The sequence below is a fragment of the Pseudomyrmex gracilis genome, unplaced genomic scaffold, assembly GCF_002006095.1.
Source record: "Pseudomyrmex gracilis isolate BER0280 unplaced genomic scaffold, ASM200609v1 scaffold_123, whole genome shotgun sequence".
In the NCBI taxonomy this organism is placed as follows: Eukaryota; Metazoa; Arthropoda; class Insecta; order Hymenoptera; family Formicidae; genus Pseudomyrmex; species Pseudomyrmex gracilis.
This window is the reverse complement of record NW_018020707.1, coordinates 420811-436312: the sequence shown is the minus strand read 5'-3', so window position 1 is coordinate 436312 and position 15502 is coordinate 420811. Positions and strand designations below refer to the sequence as shown.

Genomic DNA, 15502 nt, shown 5'->3' with positions numbered 1-15502 from the left:
GACAAAAATAATAGTGGCAGCAGCAGCAGCAGTAGTGAAGAAAGCCACGAAAAACACAAAGATAAAGGAAAACATAAAAACAAAAGCAAAGAAATTCAACATAAACATAAAGACAAAAATAATAGTGGCAGTAGCAGCAGCAGTAGTGAAGAAAGTAACGAAAAGCACAAAGATAAAGGAAATCACAAAAACAAAAGCAAAGAAATCCAACATAAAGACAAAAACAATAGTGGCAGTAGCAGCAGCAGTAGTGAAGAAAGCAACGAAAAGCACAAAGATAAAGGAAATCACAAAAACAAAAGCAAAGAAATCCAACATAAAGATAAAAATAATAGTAGCAGTAGCAGCAGCAGTAGTAGTGAAGAAAGCAACGAAAAGCACAAAGATAAAGGAAAACATAAAAACAAAAGCAAAGAAAATACAAACAAAAGCAATAGCAACAGTGAAGAGAACGCAGACAAAAATACTTCCAAAGACAAAGGAGACCATAGAGACAAAAATAAAAGCAAAGAAAACACAAAACATAAACACAAAGATAAGAATCAAAGCAGCAGCAGCAGCAGCAGCAGTAGTAGCAGTAGTAGCAGTAGTGAAGAAAGTAAGGAAAACACAACTCCAAAAAATAAAGAGAAAAACGAAGATAACCATAAGGATAACGACAATAAACACAATAATAACAATAAATCTGATAACAGCAGCGAAGAGAACAATGAAATCACAAAATCACCACCACACTTAGACAGCAACGAAACCACTAAAAGTGATAGTGATAGCAAAGAAAACATTGATGATAATGGTGCAAAACTACCTTCAAGTGAGAATCAGTCAAACGACACAGAAGAGAGTAAAAGCAAAGAAAATAATGATGACAGTGAAGTAACATTAAAACCTCCCAAAGAACATCCAAATACTAAAGAGGAGAGCAAAGAAAGCGAAGATAGTAGAGCAATACCAGATCTTCCAAATGAAAGTAAAGAAGACAAGAAAAGCAACGAAAACAGTAAAGAAAGTCTCTCAACTGAGAAACAACCAAATGACAAAAATGATAGTAAAAGCAAGGAGATTAGTGAAGATGGAGGAGCATCAGGAGAACTCCCGAAAGAGAAACAGTCAGATAGCACAGAAGATAGCACAAGTAAGGAGAATGGAGAAGATACATCGCTGGAACATCCGTCTGAAAACCAAACAGATAACGAAGAAAACAATAAAAGTAAGAACAGTGAAGATAATGAACCAATACCTAAACCTCCGACGGAGAAACAACCAGATAACAAGAGCAAGGAGAACGGAAAAGATGGTGGAGCATCACAAGAATCTCCAAAAGAGAAAGAGTCAGATAGTACAGAAGATAGCACAAACAAAGATGGTAGAGCATCACAAGAATTTCCAAAAGAAAAAGAGTCAGATAGTACAGAAGATAGCACAAACAAAGAGAACAAAGAAAATAGTGATGCATCGCAAGAAGATTCGTCTGAAAAACACTCAGATAGCAAAGAAAACAGTAAAAGTAAAGAAACCAATGAAGATGATGATGTTACACTAAAACCTCCAACTAATAAACAGCCAGATAGCAACGAAGACAAGAAAAGCAAAGAGAATAGAGAAGATAGTGGAGCAATACCAGACCTTCCAAATGAAAAACAGTCGGATAGCATAGAAGACAGTGAAGAAAATGGAAAAAGTCGTACTACAACGGTGAAATCGCCGACTGAGAAACAGCCAAATAATAAAAACAGTAAGGAGAACGAAGATGGTAGTACCTCGCAAGAACCTCCGCCTGAAAAACACTTAGATAGCAAAGAAGATAATAAAAGCAAAGAGACCGTTGAGGATGGTAAAGTAACACGAGAACCTCCAATTGAGAAACAACCAAATAGTAAAGAAGACAGCAAAAGCAAGGAGAACAGAGAAGATGAACAGAGAAGTGAGTCAACGCTAGAACCTCCGACAGAGAAACAACCAAATAGCAAAGAAGATAATAATAGCAGGAGCAAGGAGATTGGTAAGGATGGTGGTGAAACGTCAGAATCTGATAATCAGTCAAATAGCAAAGAAAATAGTATAAGTCAAGAAAACCAAGAGGATGGAAAAATAACACCAGAATCTTCGACTGAGAAACAGTCAGATAGCAAAGAAGATAGTACAAGCAAGGAGAACAGAGAAGATAATGAAACGCTAGAATCTTCGATGGAGAAACAATCAGGTACTAAACAGAGTGGAAGTAGCGAAGATAGAGAGAACGATGGGCAATCTAACTGCAAAGATAGGAAAAGTAGTAGTAGCAGTAGTAGTGAGAGTGTGGCAGATTGTGGAAACATGATAGATAGTTCAAGCATAGAAGTTTCAAGTAGTACAGAAGAAGTAGACGAACCTGTTTCTACGTGTACTGCTGAAGGTTTCTTACCTGATCCAAATAATTGTACGAAATTTTACAGATGCGTTAAAGTGGGACAACAACAGTTCAACAAAATAGAATTTGTATGTCCTCATGGTACTGTATGGGATCAAGACAAAATAATTTGTAATTTTGAAAGTGCTGTTAAGAAATTATCATGCAAGAAGAAAGAAAATATGACTGAAAGAGATGGAAAAATTAATAGCATTGAAGATGATAAAAATTCTCTCGAATTTCCAACTGCTACTGAACTGCCGATTTTATCAACGACTCAATCTGAATTGTCTTGTCCTGTTGGAAAGTTAACTGGAGAGCAAATACTTCTTATTTGTCCTAGTGGTTTTCGACGTCACCCTAAATATTGCAATCTGTTCTATCAGTGTACTATGACAAAGAATATAAATGCTAAGATTGTCATGTTGAAGTGTCCTGAAGATACAATATTTGATGATACAAGAATACAGTGTGTGAAGGAAGGAAAGATGCACAAAGTTCAGGATGGATATACCAACTGTCAGAAGTTTAATGTATCAAGTGGTGATAAGCACAATTCATTTGTAAGTAAATATTACATACAATTGTAAGTAAACATTACATATATTTGTAAAAGTGAATAATACATACTTTCAGAAATTATATTATTATATCTATTTGTGCAGCAAATTTGCTGGCTTTTACATTTTTGTTTATTTTCCCTATCATATATAAAAGTTGATCTATAAAAAGTTATGATATATGTTTACAGACATACCAGAAAATTTATATTGTTTCACACTTTATAACACTACTGCATTGATTTCAAAGTAAAATTTCTTATAGCTTAATTAATTTTGCTTAATTGATTTTGTCTAGTTTTAGTTGTTAAAAAAACCTTTCAATATATACCAATAATTTAAAAGATCAACTAAGTATATATAGTTTTCTAAATTATTAAAAACCATTTTGTTACCTTACTTTCAGGTGGATGCTTCCACAAGAAGAATGTGTCCTAGCCAAGGTCATTTCCCTTATTGTAAATGTTGTTCAAATGCATATTATAAATGCAAACGCAATAAGTTGGGTATTCTCGAAGGTTATCTTGTTAAATGTCCAAAAGGATGGACATATTCAAATAGTTCAAGACGTTGTGAACATGCTAAGTATTTTCCAATGTGCCAACTTCCTGAAAAAGAAAAAGATAGTCTTTCTAAAGGATTGTATATTGACCATCAAGAAACATTTTACATTGGTAGGAAGCTACCTTATGGCAACTATAGAAGAAAATACAAGCATCACTATGTATAATAAATTTTGACTACACTATGATCCATATGTATTAATATATAAAGGGGTAAAAAATATAACAGTCTTTATATTAAAATGTTTCATGTGCAACATTATTCGCTCTCGATATCGATATACTTAAATATACGATAGATATTACACAATAGATAATATGTATATGTTCAATTTCTCAATATGATTATTTATTTTGCCGCAAAAGAAAGCCTCATAAACATCTCCGTCATAAAATATTATTACTGTCACGTCGCGTGCAACTCGAAATAACAATAACATTAATTTAAAAAAAATTAATAAAAGTAATTTTTACTATATAATGACAATATAGAAGCAAAAGATGAGCAGGACTACTTGCGTAACATTGTGATGATCTATTGCAAGTGTCACAGAGCGATTTGTATGACTTGTTTAGACTTGGTCTGTCTTTTTCTGTCTTTATGAAGAAATGCACTTTTTGTTTGCTTTTCTGTTATTTAAGCGACAAAAACTCTGTTAATCTCTATTATTGGGGTTGGTTTGGTTTGGTGCAAGTATGGCTCTTGGGACCATAAAGACTAGTCCACACGCCAGTCTGAGTTCTATTATTGGGGGTCGTCTCCGTGCAGAGAGAGGCCTAAAGCCCATTCTACATTGATCGCAAGCGCAAACGCAAGGAACAGGTCTGGTGGAATTGACTAATCGTATTGATTAAATCAGCTAATTGACCAGCGTGATTGGTCAATTCTACGAGATCTATACCTTGTGTTTGCGCTTGCGATAAATGTAGAACGAGCTAAATGGAACACTTCCTAATCGCGCGAAACGAACCGCAACCGTAGCACACTGACTCGCTTCTGATTGGACAGGAAAAAGCTGTCCAGTGACATCACGAGTTTGCGACTTTCTCCCTTCCTATCGTATTTCAGTACTTGAAACACAGCCAACAAACTGAGGACGCTGGTGCAGTGAACTATCGACATTCCGCTTGCGATTCTCGAAATATTATCTTGAAACTTTTGGCGGCAAACGCCACATTAGGCTTTCTCAGGTTCTAGATGTACGTTTCGTTATAATGCGCGCACATGTGTTTTAGATGAAAGATTCGCGATATCCGATTGAGAAATATATATGCGACTGTTACACTTTCGAGGACAACTGTTAAGATTTGAGATGAAGATAACAAGTGTGACGTCTGTTATCATGTGCTTGTGCATAATATAAGAGAATTATACAAAAATGCCAAAAATATGTGGTAGAATAACGGTAAAGAAGTTTGTGTATACTTTTGCCTTTGTTACAGATATTGTGTAAGTTTTTATATAATATATAAAATATTGTATGCATGTATTTGGCACATACATAATTCATTATGATCTTGTACAGGTTTGAATATGTTAAGAAATTCTTATTTTTTAATATTTAGGTTTATGCACACTGCCACAAAGAGTTTGTTATAGAGTTTGTCTCACAATCAAGCAAAATATTGTGTTATATATTACGTTTCTTAGTTTTATTTGAAAGTTTGAACAAAAAAGATATTTTAAGGTTACAAAAATTAAAGATCAATGTAAAAACCAAAGGAGGTATTTTGAAACTATTTTTAAAAAGTTATATCAGTGAATATATACTATATACATATATGTAGTTTGTTGACTTAACAAGTTGTATACATTGCAATTAAGTGGTACAAAATGAAATACAGAAGAAAATCAGAACAAGAAAATAAGAACAAATTGAATGTGTTAAATCTGCTTCATCCATGTAAGGTTGTGCTGGATGATATTGTTTTAAACACTGAGTTACTATCAATTTATGAACAAAACTTATTGAAAAATGCAGAGACAAAATTAAAGCAAGTATCATCTAGTTACATGTCCAATTCTTTCAACAATGTTCATCCTGATATAAAAAGTAGAAATAAAAAAGTAAAAAAAAGTATACAGAAAGAAAATGTTTTAATAAATAAGAGATCTAGTTGTAAAAGAAGAAAAGAAGAGTATGAAAATGAATGTTCCAAAGAGATAGTTAAACATGATACATATAATATATCTACAGATATAAATTATATTGGAAATAAAGTGCTTGCAATAAGAGAAAAACCTGATAATGTTATAAGACCATCTGAAAACAGAAAGAATAGAGTTAGTTCTAGTGAAAAGATAGTCAATGTACACAATGTTCCTATAGACACAAGCTATAATAATACAAATGAGATAATTGCAATAACAAGCGAAGAAGATACTGTTTCAAATACATTTGAAAAAGAAAGAGATACAACAACTGTAGATGAAGAAACAGTGGACAATTATATATGGAATTATACATCAATAGATGAGACAAATTATAGTAATGAAAATACATTGAGTGGAGCAGATAAGAAATATGATAGTAATGTAAGTCTGTATAGAGAAAAAAGTACAGTTAGTTTGGATGAAGAAGATACAGATCAAACTTATGATGATTCTATTGATGCAAACTGTGATAATGCAAATACAATGATAATGACTAAGAAACATAACAATAGTATAAGTTTATCTCAAGAACAATGGAGCAAAGCAAGTTTTGATGAAACAAGAGAACATCATGCAATAAATACAATAAATGGTAAGTTCTATTTATAGTATTTATTTTGTGTGTGTATGTGTGTGTACACATATACATAAGTATGTCTTATTTAGACTATACTGATAATAAAAATAAGAAAAACAACATAAGCTTATACATAAAAATACAAAGTTATGATAAAATTATGAAAGTAAAAATAATAGATTTGTTTTGATGTAAGTTTATTATGTTCAGACAATATATATTTATTAATTTTTTTATACTTGCACCATGTTTGTTACTTTCTATTAATGAAGATCTATATAATTTCTTAATACTGATAGCTATCAGTAAATTCTAGAACTTTATAATGTAATAATATATATTAGTCGGTAGCAAAGTGTTTATAGTGTTTTTATAAACTTCAAAAATTGTTTTACTATGTAATACATAGTCTGAATATTCCAGGACAGTATATATGTTAGCGTCAAAACTCGAAGTCCGGGCAGTCTTAGGATTGACTGGTCAATACCCGAAAAAAAGATTAGGGTTAGGTTAGGTTAGATTTTTCGGGCTTTGACCAATCAATCCTAAAACTGCTTCGGGTTTTGACGCTAACATATATATGATAAGATGCAAACTTAAATTAGCAAACTTAAGTCTTATTTTGTAATTGTTTAGTAAAATACTTGAAATACACATTTGTGACACTGAAATCATAGAAAAATAGCAAAAAACTATCAAGTCTTAATAATCGACAAAAATCTTGATTTTTAAAATTTAGTTTAATATGAGAATAAACAGAAGTAATGATAGAAGATATTCTAATATTGCATCTTCTATAGAACATGTAAAGAAAGTGTCACAAATTATCGTCTTTAATTTTTCTTATCAGTATATGCTTCTTGAAAATTTGTTTATCTTACTATAAAAACTACTATGATGTTTTATAGTGAAATTTATGCTTTTTTTGTAGCATGTTGTATTATTCTGTGTATATATGTATTATCTTTTGTATCTATTATTATTATATTTATCTTTTGTCCTATGTATTAACTTTTATAATGTTCTGTACGTCTATGTGTGTTTGTATGTTATACTTTATGTGTATATGTAGTTATACTTTTATTTGTCTATAGATATGAATAAGAAGTCAGTCAAATCAATGTCTAATGATAAAAAATATTTGAATAAGACATTTCCAACTTCTCTTGATTGTAATAGCACAATGCAAATAAAATGTAGCATTCCAATAAAACAATATTATAACAATTTATATTTAGTTAATACGAGTTCTACTGACACGAATGATATGGATAAGAAAACTTCACTTTCTGCTGGTTTTGCTAAAAAATTATCAATGACTTCTAACATTCGTATTAATAACAAATTATCTTCAATTGATATTGTCAAGGCAACAAAGTGTGTAGTAAAATTGCAGCGGAGTGATGTCAATTTATATACGAGAAGTAAGTATACAGTATTATTATGTTTGTCACATTATATTATTAATAATAAAAATAATTTAAAAATGAAACGCTTTTAATTGTTTAGATGTATCCGCAAATTTAAGTGACATAGATTCAGGAAAAACCTCAAGCTCTGTGAATACATCAGTTACCGATGTTAAAACAGACATGAGAACAAATTTAAATAATGAGTACACATCTTCAGTAGAATATAATACATTCAAGACTTCAGAAACAAGCCCTAAGATTAATTACTTTGATAATATTATACCTAGTTCTCCAGAAATATGTAGAAGAAAGTCTAATAAGAAAAAAGTATCTGTTATAGAGCATACCACATCATTATTTACTGAAAACAAAATTTTATCGAAACAAAATATGCAAACTGTGCAGTTAAAAAGAAAAAGATATATGATAGAAGATGATTATTGCGAACAAGATTCTATGGAGAAAAATAATTATGATGATAATGTAAAAGAATTTTCTCCCATTAATGAGAGTGCGATGAAAGCTGCAAATGTCATCAAAGAAAAAGAACATGAAAAAATTAAATCACATATTTTAAATACAACAAATCTTGCCTTAGAGATTAACAATAATTTTACTTTCAGAAGTAGCACAATAAACAAGAATACTTCAGATTTTACAGATATAGATAAAACCCAAGAAGTTGATCGATCACTATCTGTTAACAAAGAAAAACCTATAACACAAACCGAATATCCCGGGTTGGAAGATAACTTTAAAGATTCGAAAAGCAAACGAATTAAGCTGAATAGAAACACGCCTCTGGATACTGATAACATTGATTTGCGTAAAATATTAGAAGAAAAAAGAAAATTGCGACAATTGCAGAATCTGGAAAACAAAAGTAATGTTACGTATAAGTATAATGAGAAAAACATATCAGTATCTGAGCAGATAAGAGCAGATAATACATGCAACATTTCAATAAATAACTTAGAAATAAATGATAAGTATGACGTATCAAATACACATAGCGAAAGTGAAATAAACTCATCTTTTAACGATGAACCGAATATTGGATTTGTTCATGAAAATCGAGGTAATGCAAGTAAAGCCATTTCACAATACTCACTTATGTGTTTGTACTCGGCAAGTACACACACACCGGAAGACATACAAATTTGTAATTTAATTAAAGATAAATATTATGTTGCTAGATATTTGTGACAACGTTAAAACACAAAAACAGGATGAGAATAATGTCAACAAGAAAACTTTCAACGACAGTGACGCCGACAACAATTATAAGAATAATTATATCGATGATGATAATGACAATGACGACGATGATTGTATTTCTCTTTATGCAAATGAGACATTTGATGAAAGCCAGTAAGTATATGTATCACGTGACCAAAGAAGCGATTTTACATTCAAATATATTGCTGTTTGTACTGTATTAGAAAATCAAGAAAGGTTCGTGCGGTTTTGCTCATGAATTTCACTGTCATCAACAAATATACTCGAACACTTATTTGATTATCTGATATTAGAAACAATCTAAAAGAATTTATATACACATAATTATATTATTCATGATAAAAACGTGTGTATTACATGTTTTCCAAAATGTTAGCAAGTTTTTTACAGCTTATTTTATACGTATATAAAATTCTAAAATATCATTTTTATGTAACAACTGATAATGTAATTATTTTTATAGGGACGATTCAGTACGTGAAGAAAACAAAACAAACAAATCTGTTATAAACAAACCTGTATATTCTAATAAGTATGTAATAAGTGATAACAGTTTTGATAACTTTTTGAGACACAACACATATAAATTCAATAAAGAATATTTTTACAGTTATATGTATATATGTTGTATATATATATATTTTTTTGTTGTATATATAATATATATATATTTTTTAAATGAACTATATTTTATGTAACAACTGATAATGTAATTACTTTTATAGGGACGATTCAGTACGTGAAGAAAACAAAACAAACAAATCTGTTATAAACAAACCTGTACATTTTAATAAGTATGTAATAAGTGATAACAGTTTTGATAACTTTTTGAGACACAACACATAAATTCAATAAAGAATATTTTTAGTTATATATATATATACATTGTATATATATATATATTTTTTTTAATGAACTATATTTTATGTAACAACTGATAATGTAATTACTTTTATAGGAACGATTTAGTACGTGAAGAAAACAAAACAAACAAATCTGTTATAAACAAACCTGTACATTCTAATGAGTATGTAATGAATGATAACAGTTTGATAACGTTTTCAGACCCAACATATAAATTCAATAAGGAGTAGTTTTATATTTTCATATATATATTCTATATATATTATATATACTTTTATAAAATATAATTTTTATATAACAACTGATAATGTAATTACTTTTATAGGAAAGATTCAGTACGTGAAGAACACAAAACAAAAAAATCTGTTATAAACAAATCCGTATATTCTAATGAGTATGTAATGAGTGATAATAGTATTGATAACTTTTTGAGACACAACACACAGGAATTCAATAAGGAATATGCAAACAATGTAATTGACAGTATAGAAAAATTAAATGGATTGAATAAAACGGAAAAAATATCTACTATACAGCAACAGCAAGCTTCATATACAAATAAAACAAAATCATTATTACCAAATGAAGCTAAAGTTTTTCATGGATATTGCTATATGTTCTTAAGAAAAAATGTTTGTTATATACAAAATAAGTGCAGATATAGCCACGATGTAAGTTATATGCACCAACCATACATTAATTGCACACCTACATTTATTAATCGTAATATAATATGTATACACTTATTTATTGTAACATAATATAATATGTATACACTTATTTATTGTAACATATATATCGTACATGTAATGAGTGATATGTATTTTTAGGATAGACGACTTATTATGACAATAGAACAGAAACCTAGCAAGTCAGTTGCGGAGATAATACGATATGCAATCCAAAACTTTACTCAGTTTTCAAAGGAATGTTACTTCCGCTTTTTACAACGCTTAACAGTTGAACAGATTTTAACATTCTTCCACATGTTTTATGATAATAACTTTACATTTGGTCCTGAATATATTGAAAAAATAATTTTGGAATTATTTCGTCATCGAAAAATGTCATTAAAACTAATCGTAAATTGTATTGTTACATACATCCCTATTAAAAGATTAAATGAACTTTATAAAATACTAGAAGTTGTGAAACAACTTGTAAGACCTAGTGAATACTGGGATACTTTGCGAACTATATATTTTGCTCTAATGCCGATAAATGCAGATAAATTTATTATTTATCAATTATTATTTAATTGCATAAAACATAGGCAGTTAGTGAGAAGTGATAGCGTTAACGATATTGATAAGTTTTTAAATACACTTGATCCTACATTCGTGTCCCAATTGGATGAAAATACACTCAGAGAGTTCAGAAGTTTATTGGCTGAAAAAAATGGAACAAATTCTAGTCCTACAACCTGCGTTGCTCAAACGTCAGCTCAATATTTTGGAAAAAGTGGAAACAATGTGCAAACTATTGCCTCTCCTGATCCATCTACAGATGTTCATGCAGATATCTTAGAATCTGATATCCCATTCTGTGATGCTACTCCTACAAACAATGCCGATACAACCGGAATGAAGAAAAGTGAAACCAATGACAGAGATAAATCTTATGCGTTACAACCTATTGGTAATTATTGAGTACTAGTTTATTTAATTTTCATGCATGATTATGTATACGTGTGTGTGTGTTGTGTGTTTTATGTGTGTTGTGTTTTTTGTGTTGTGTGTGTTATATTTTACAGAGAAGTTTGAAATGTACATATTGCTGTTGCTTATATGCATACTTTTTTTTTTTTGTAGAAACATACTGCAGGTTGCCTGAACCTCGATCCGTTTTTAGATATCATGAACATTGCTGGAAGTTTTATCTAGATTTAGACAGATTGAAAATGGGATTTTATCAAAAAGACTACGATTACATTATTGATATCTTAAAATTGTATGTAGACAAACAAGTTACAGATAAAATTTTCTATCACACCTGTGAGATTCTGCGAAATGAAATAAGACGTTCGTTCAAAAATCACGTGAAAACCCTGTTGCAACGTGCAGGTAATGAAATAAACAATGGCAAGTTAATTAAATTCCTTCATTTGTGTAACCAAGACGACTATCAACATTTTATAAAACAGTATAAAGCAGATTAAACAGAAAAAAAAAAAATTAATTTTTATAATAGAATACTTACCAAATAATTTTAGATTACGATATTTTTACATGTAGCAGTTTATAATATACAAGTTTTTTTCATTTTTGCTTGAAAATGTGTTTTATATTTCTCTCATTTCGTTTTAATAAGTTTATCTTAAGGAAGAAGAAATATAAACGATTCTGTACGGTAGTGCACACAAGCTTATGTGTAATTTCGGCACGCGTTGTTTCTTTACATCTCGATGCTGTAATGCGTGCTTCATTAGTGTCAATGCGTACATTTATAAAAGTTATGCCCCAAAGAGAAGTAGTCAACAAAATTTTATTTTTTCTAGAAGTAGATTTCATTATTTGATAGAACGTGTCAACACGTGTATGTGCATACACAATTTAATATAATTTTAGCTCTTTTTTTTACACGATACATGTACACGTGTGTGATTTTATATATTTGAAACTATTAGAGTAGTTTTTGCTTTCTTCTTACATTATAAAAAAATAACATTTTTTACTTAATATATTAACTCTGAATGATTTACGAAATGCACATTATGAAGTACTTCCTGTATGCATTAGATTGTAATAGTAGAATAAAATAAAGTATTATTACAAATAAACTTTTTATAATTTTTTTATTTACAATCTCACACCTAATCTGTATGTCCGTCCACATTTCAGTTCAAAGAGATGTATTCGGCGATCTCGGTACACTTATATTTGACTTAGGATTAACAGTAGTGGCTAGTTTAATTGATGAGGAAGCATGGGAACTTGCACATCAAGTGATTCACTCACTTAGTACATATGATTTTCCTTTTAATGCAGCATTTTATCTGCTATTAGCTGAGATTTATTTAGCTAACAAAAATCCTCTAGAGGCACTTAACTTACTAAAAAGTAAGTTTATTTTATAGATTCTTAATTTTTCTTCTACATGTGTGTGTGTGTGTGTGTATGAGTGTACAAACAAGTAATAAGTTTTGATATTTAATTTATACAATAAAGAAAGAAAAAAATTTCTTCCATATTTAAATATCGAGTTTTAAAAACGTGCTGTTAATTTATTAAAAAATTATTATATACATACACACAGTTTCTATAATATTGACGAATAATATTGACATTTTTTCTTTGTTTTTTTTTCTTGTTAGTGTTATTTACTTTCTTTGCTTTTATTATGTTAATTGTTTCAGCCCATAATATTTTAAGTACGAGCCGTAGTAGATGGTATGTTAAAAGCATTGTTAATGATGAGGATATCAGAAACAAAATAATATATATTCTGCTGGACTTACTGCTTTGTAATGAATATATAGAACATGCCTTCTTTCTTTTTCGATTTTTGATTGTAGATCAAAGTAGTCAATATTATCCTATAGGTAAAAAGTGGAAGTTGTATATAAATTACATGATTATACTTAAAAACTAATAAACACTAAATTACTGTTACTAATTACTAACTACTTTCTAATTATAAACACTGTCTTTCCTTTTTTAGATTTATCTCGTTATGTGGACAAATTGATAATATTATCTTTATCAAAAAAGGATACGATATTACTTAGAGAAATAAGTATCTTAACACTTAAATATACTTTTGCATTACATGCAACAACATGCCGTGCTTTACTATCAACAGTAATAAACAATGACGAAGCTTTAGGTCGACAGATATATAATTATGCAAAAAACATTGGCGTTTATTCAAGACTGCAGGTAAAATTACTTTTTTTTATTTATAAATTCATGCAAAATTTATATACATATGTATGTTGTATGTATACATATGCACATATGAATTAATTTATTGAGTAATCTATATAAAAATTATTTGTTCATGCAAAATATGAACAAATCTCTTTTTGTAACATTTTAATATTTCATACATTTTTCTATGTGCTTACATGTTTGCTTATAGTTTTGGCCAATTACAAGTATTATTTTAAATACTGATCTAACAGAAGAAGAAATATATATAATAATTTTACAATTGTTGAAAGATCTCTTGTTAGATTTGGGACATGCAGCTGAATTTGCTAAATTTTCTCAAGTCAAAGTATTTCTTATTTTAGAGGTAAGCGCTCACTATAAATATAATATTTTTTTGAGATGTTCGCGCTAGATTAGAATATTTTATCTTTATCTTATAGTATATGTAAATAATTATAGTATCTTTTTTCTGTGTTCCATCTTTTTATATCGCGTGTCTTATATGTTATTCTATTGTTTTACAGATTAAATCTTCGAATTTTCACTACGCCAGACATTATCATAACATAATATATACAAATGCAAAGAGTTTAATTAAAAATGTCTTAACGAAACGATTTGAGCCTCCTTTATTGTTACAGTCATGTAGAGATCGAAGAATATGTAGGATTCAAAGTAAAAGTCTTATAGATCATTTAAAAGCAATGTATTGTAGTTAAAGACATTTGTTACATTTGGTTAATTATATAATGGAAGTTTATAATATTCCAAAGTATTATTATTACGGTAAGATTTTCTTGCGATCTATCATTAAATTTCTCTAAATTTTTGGATTTTTTAATAATTTTGTATTTGTATTTTCTTTTTTTTATAAGTTTGATTTTTGTTCTGTTTATTGCTTTGATATATTAATTCATGTATAATTGTGTTATAATTTTGTTGTAAAAACACAACTTTATTATTAATGTATAATTCATGTATAATTTTTATATGTTACGGAGACACAACTTTCTCTATTAATTTCTATTTTTTTAATTATAAACAGACAGATTTACAGTTACATGTAGACCATGGTAAATTTAATAATTAATTTTTTATTATTATACATAGAGAAACGTTAAATGTATTACAACATAACATACACACATTTTAATCTACAGTATTTGATTTATTCTGTCAACATATTTGTTTTATACATAATATGTGCATAATATATAAACTGATAAATGATGAATTTAAAGTTCTTGAGTATTCATTGCAGCAATACTGAATTATAACAATGGAAACAAGAAATTAGATTTAAATTTTTGTCATGCAATTAACACATTGAATATTTTTATTTATTTATTGTGTTGTTTACCGCCAATGACATTCAAAAGCATAACTTGGCAAACTTTGCCGAAAATTCTCTTCTCTTTTATTCTGCGATGATAAATGCACGTATAATTAAATTTGAGTATACTGTGTTTTTTTGTAGCAGAAATTGTTATGGCAAGTGATCAAGATTAAAAAATATATATTTTTTTATATATTAATCTCTCCGGTAAACATCAAAAAGAAAGTTGAATTTTATCACTTTATGCTTTCGATTAACTATATTATATGTAAAAATTAATATAAAAATTATTTTAAAATAAATTGACAAAAATTCGTAATTTCTTGCTACTAATGTCATAATTTAATATAGTTGTAATGAGTATCCGAGACTCTCAAGCTGGTAAAACTATTATGCATAATTATATTTATAGCAATAAGGAAATTGACCAGTGTAATACAACAGTAAGAATAGTTGTATAAGTTCAGAAGTTTGCATTAAATACACATTTAAATATTATTAAAAATTTACAATCACAGCTGTTGTCCTTTAATTT

General features: G+C 29.0%; 2 protein-coding genes across 6 annotated transcripts in view; both read left to right on the top strand.

Annotated features, from left to right (window-relative positions):
• LOC109856563 (dentin sialophosphoprotein-like) overlaps window positions 1-3964 on the top strand; it is a 6702-nt gene extending 2738 nt beyond the window's left edge. Inside the window, exons 5-6 of the mRNA XM_020431968.1 lie at window positions 184-2952; window positions 3356-3964. Of these exons, the coding sequence (XP_020287557.1) occupies window positions 184-2952; window positions 3356-3679 (3093 nt within the window). The 3' untranslated portion in view covers window positions 3680-3964. The remainder of the gene's footprint in view (window positions 1-183; window positions 2953-3355) is intronic.
• Window positions 3965-4374: 410 nt separating this feature from the next.
• On the top strand, window positions 4375-15455 carry LOC109856562 (uncharacterized protein PF11_0213-like). 5 transcript variants are annotated; one of them, XM_020431964.1, is made up of 16 exons: window positions 4375-4962; window positions 5079-6259; window positions 7483-7668; window positions 7754-8734; window positions 8853-9027; window positions 9359-9427; window positions 9621-9689; window positions 9854-9922; window positions 10085-10430; window positions 10590-11397; window positions 11571-11822; window positions 12600-12818; window positions 13115-13300; window positions 13420-13637; window positions 13840-13995; window positions 14156-15455. In XM_020431964.1, the coding sequence occupies exons 2-16, from the start codon at window positions 5347-5349 to the stop codon at window positions 14348-14350; spliced, it is 4842 nt and encodes a 1613-aa protein (XP_020287553.1). In that variant the 5' UTR covers window positions 4375-4962; window positions 5079-5346; the 3' UTR covers window positions 14351-15455. The 5 variants fall into 5 exon arrangements, with proteins under 5 accessions (XP_020287553.1, XP_020287552.1, XP_020287555.1 ...); XM_020431963.1 differs by having other exon boundaries at window positions 7339-7668; XM_020431966.1 differs by lacking the exon at window positions 12600-12818 and having other exon boundaries at window positions 4376-4962; window positions 7339-7668.
• Window positions 15456-15502: the final 47 nt, after the last annotated feature.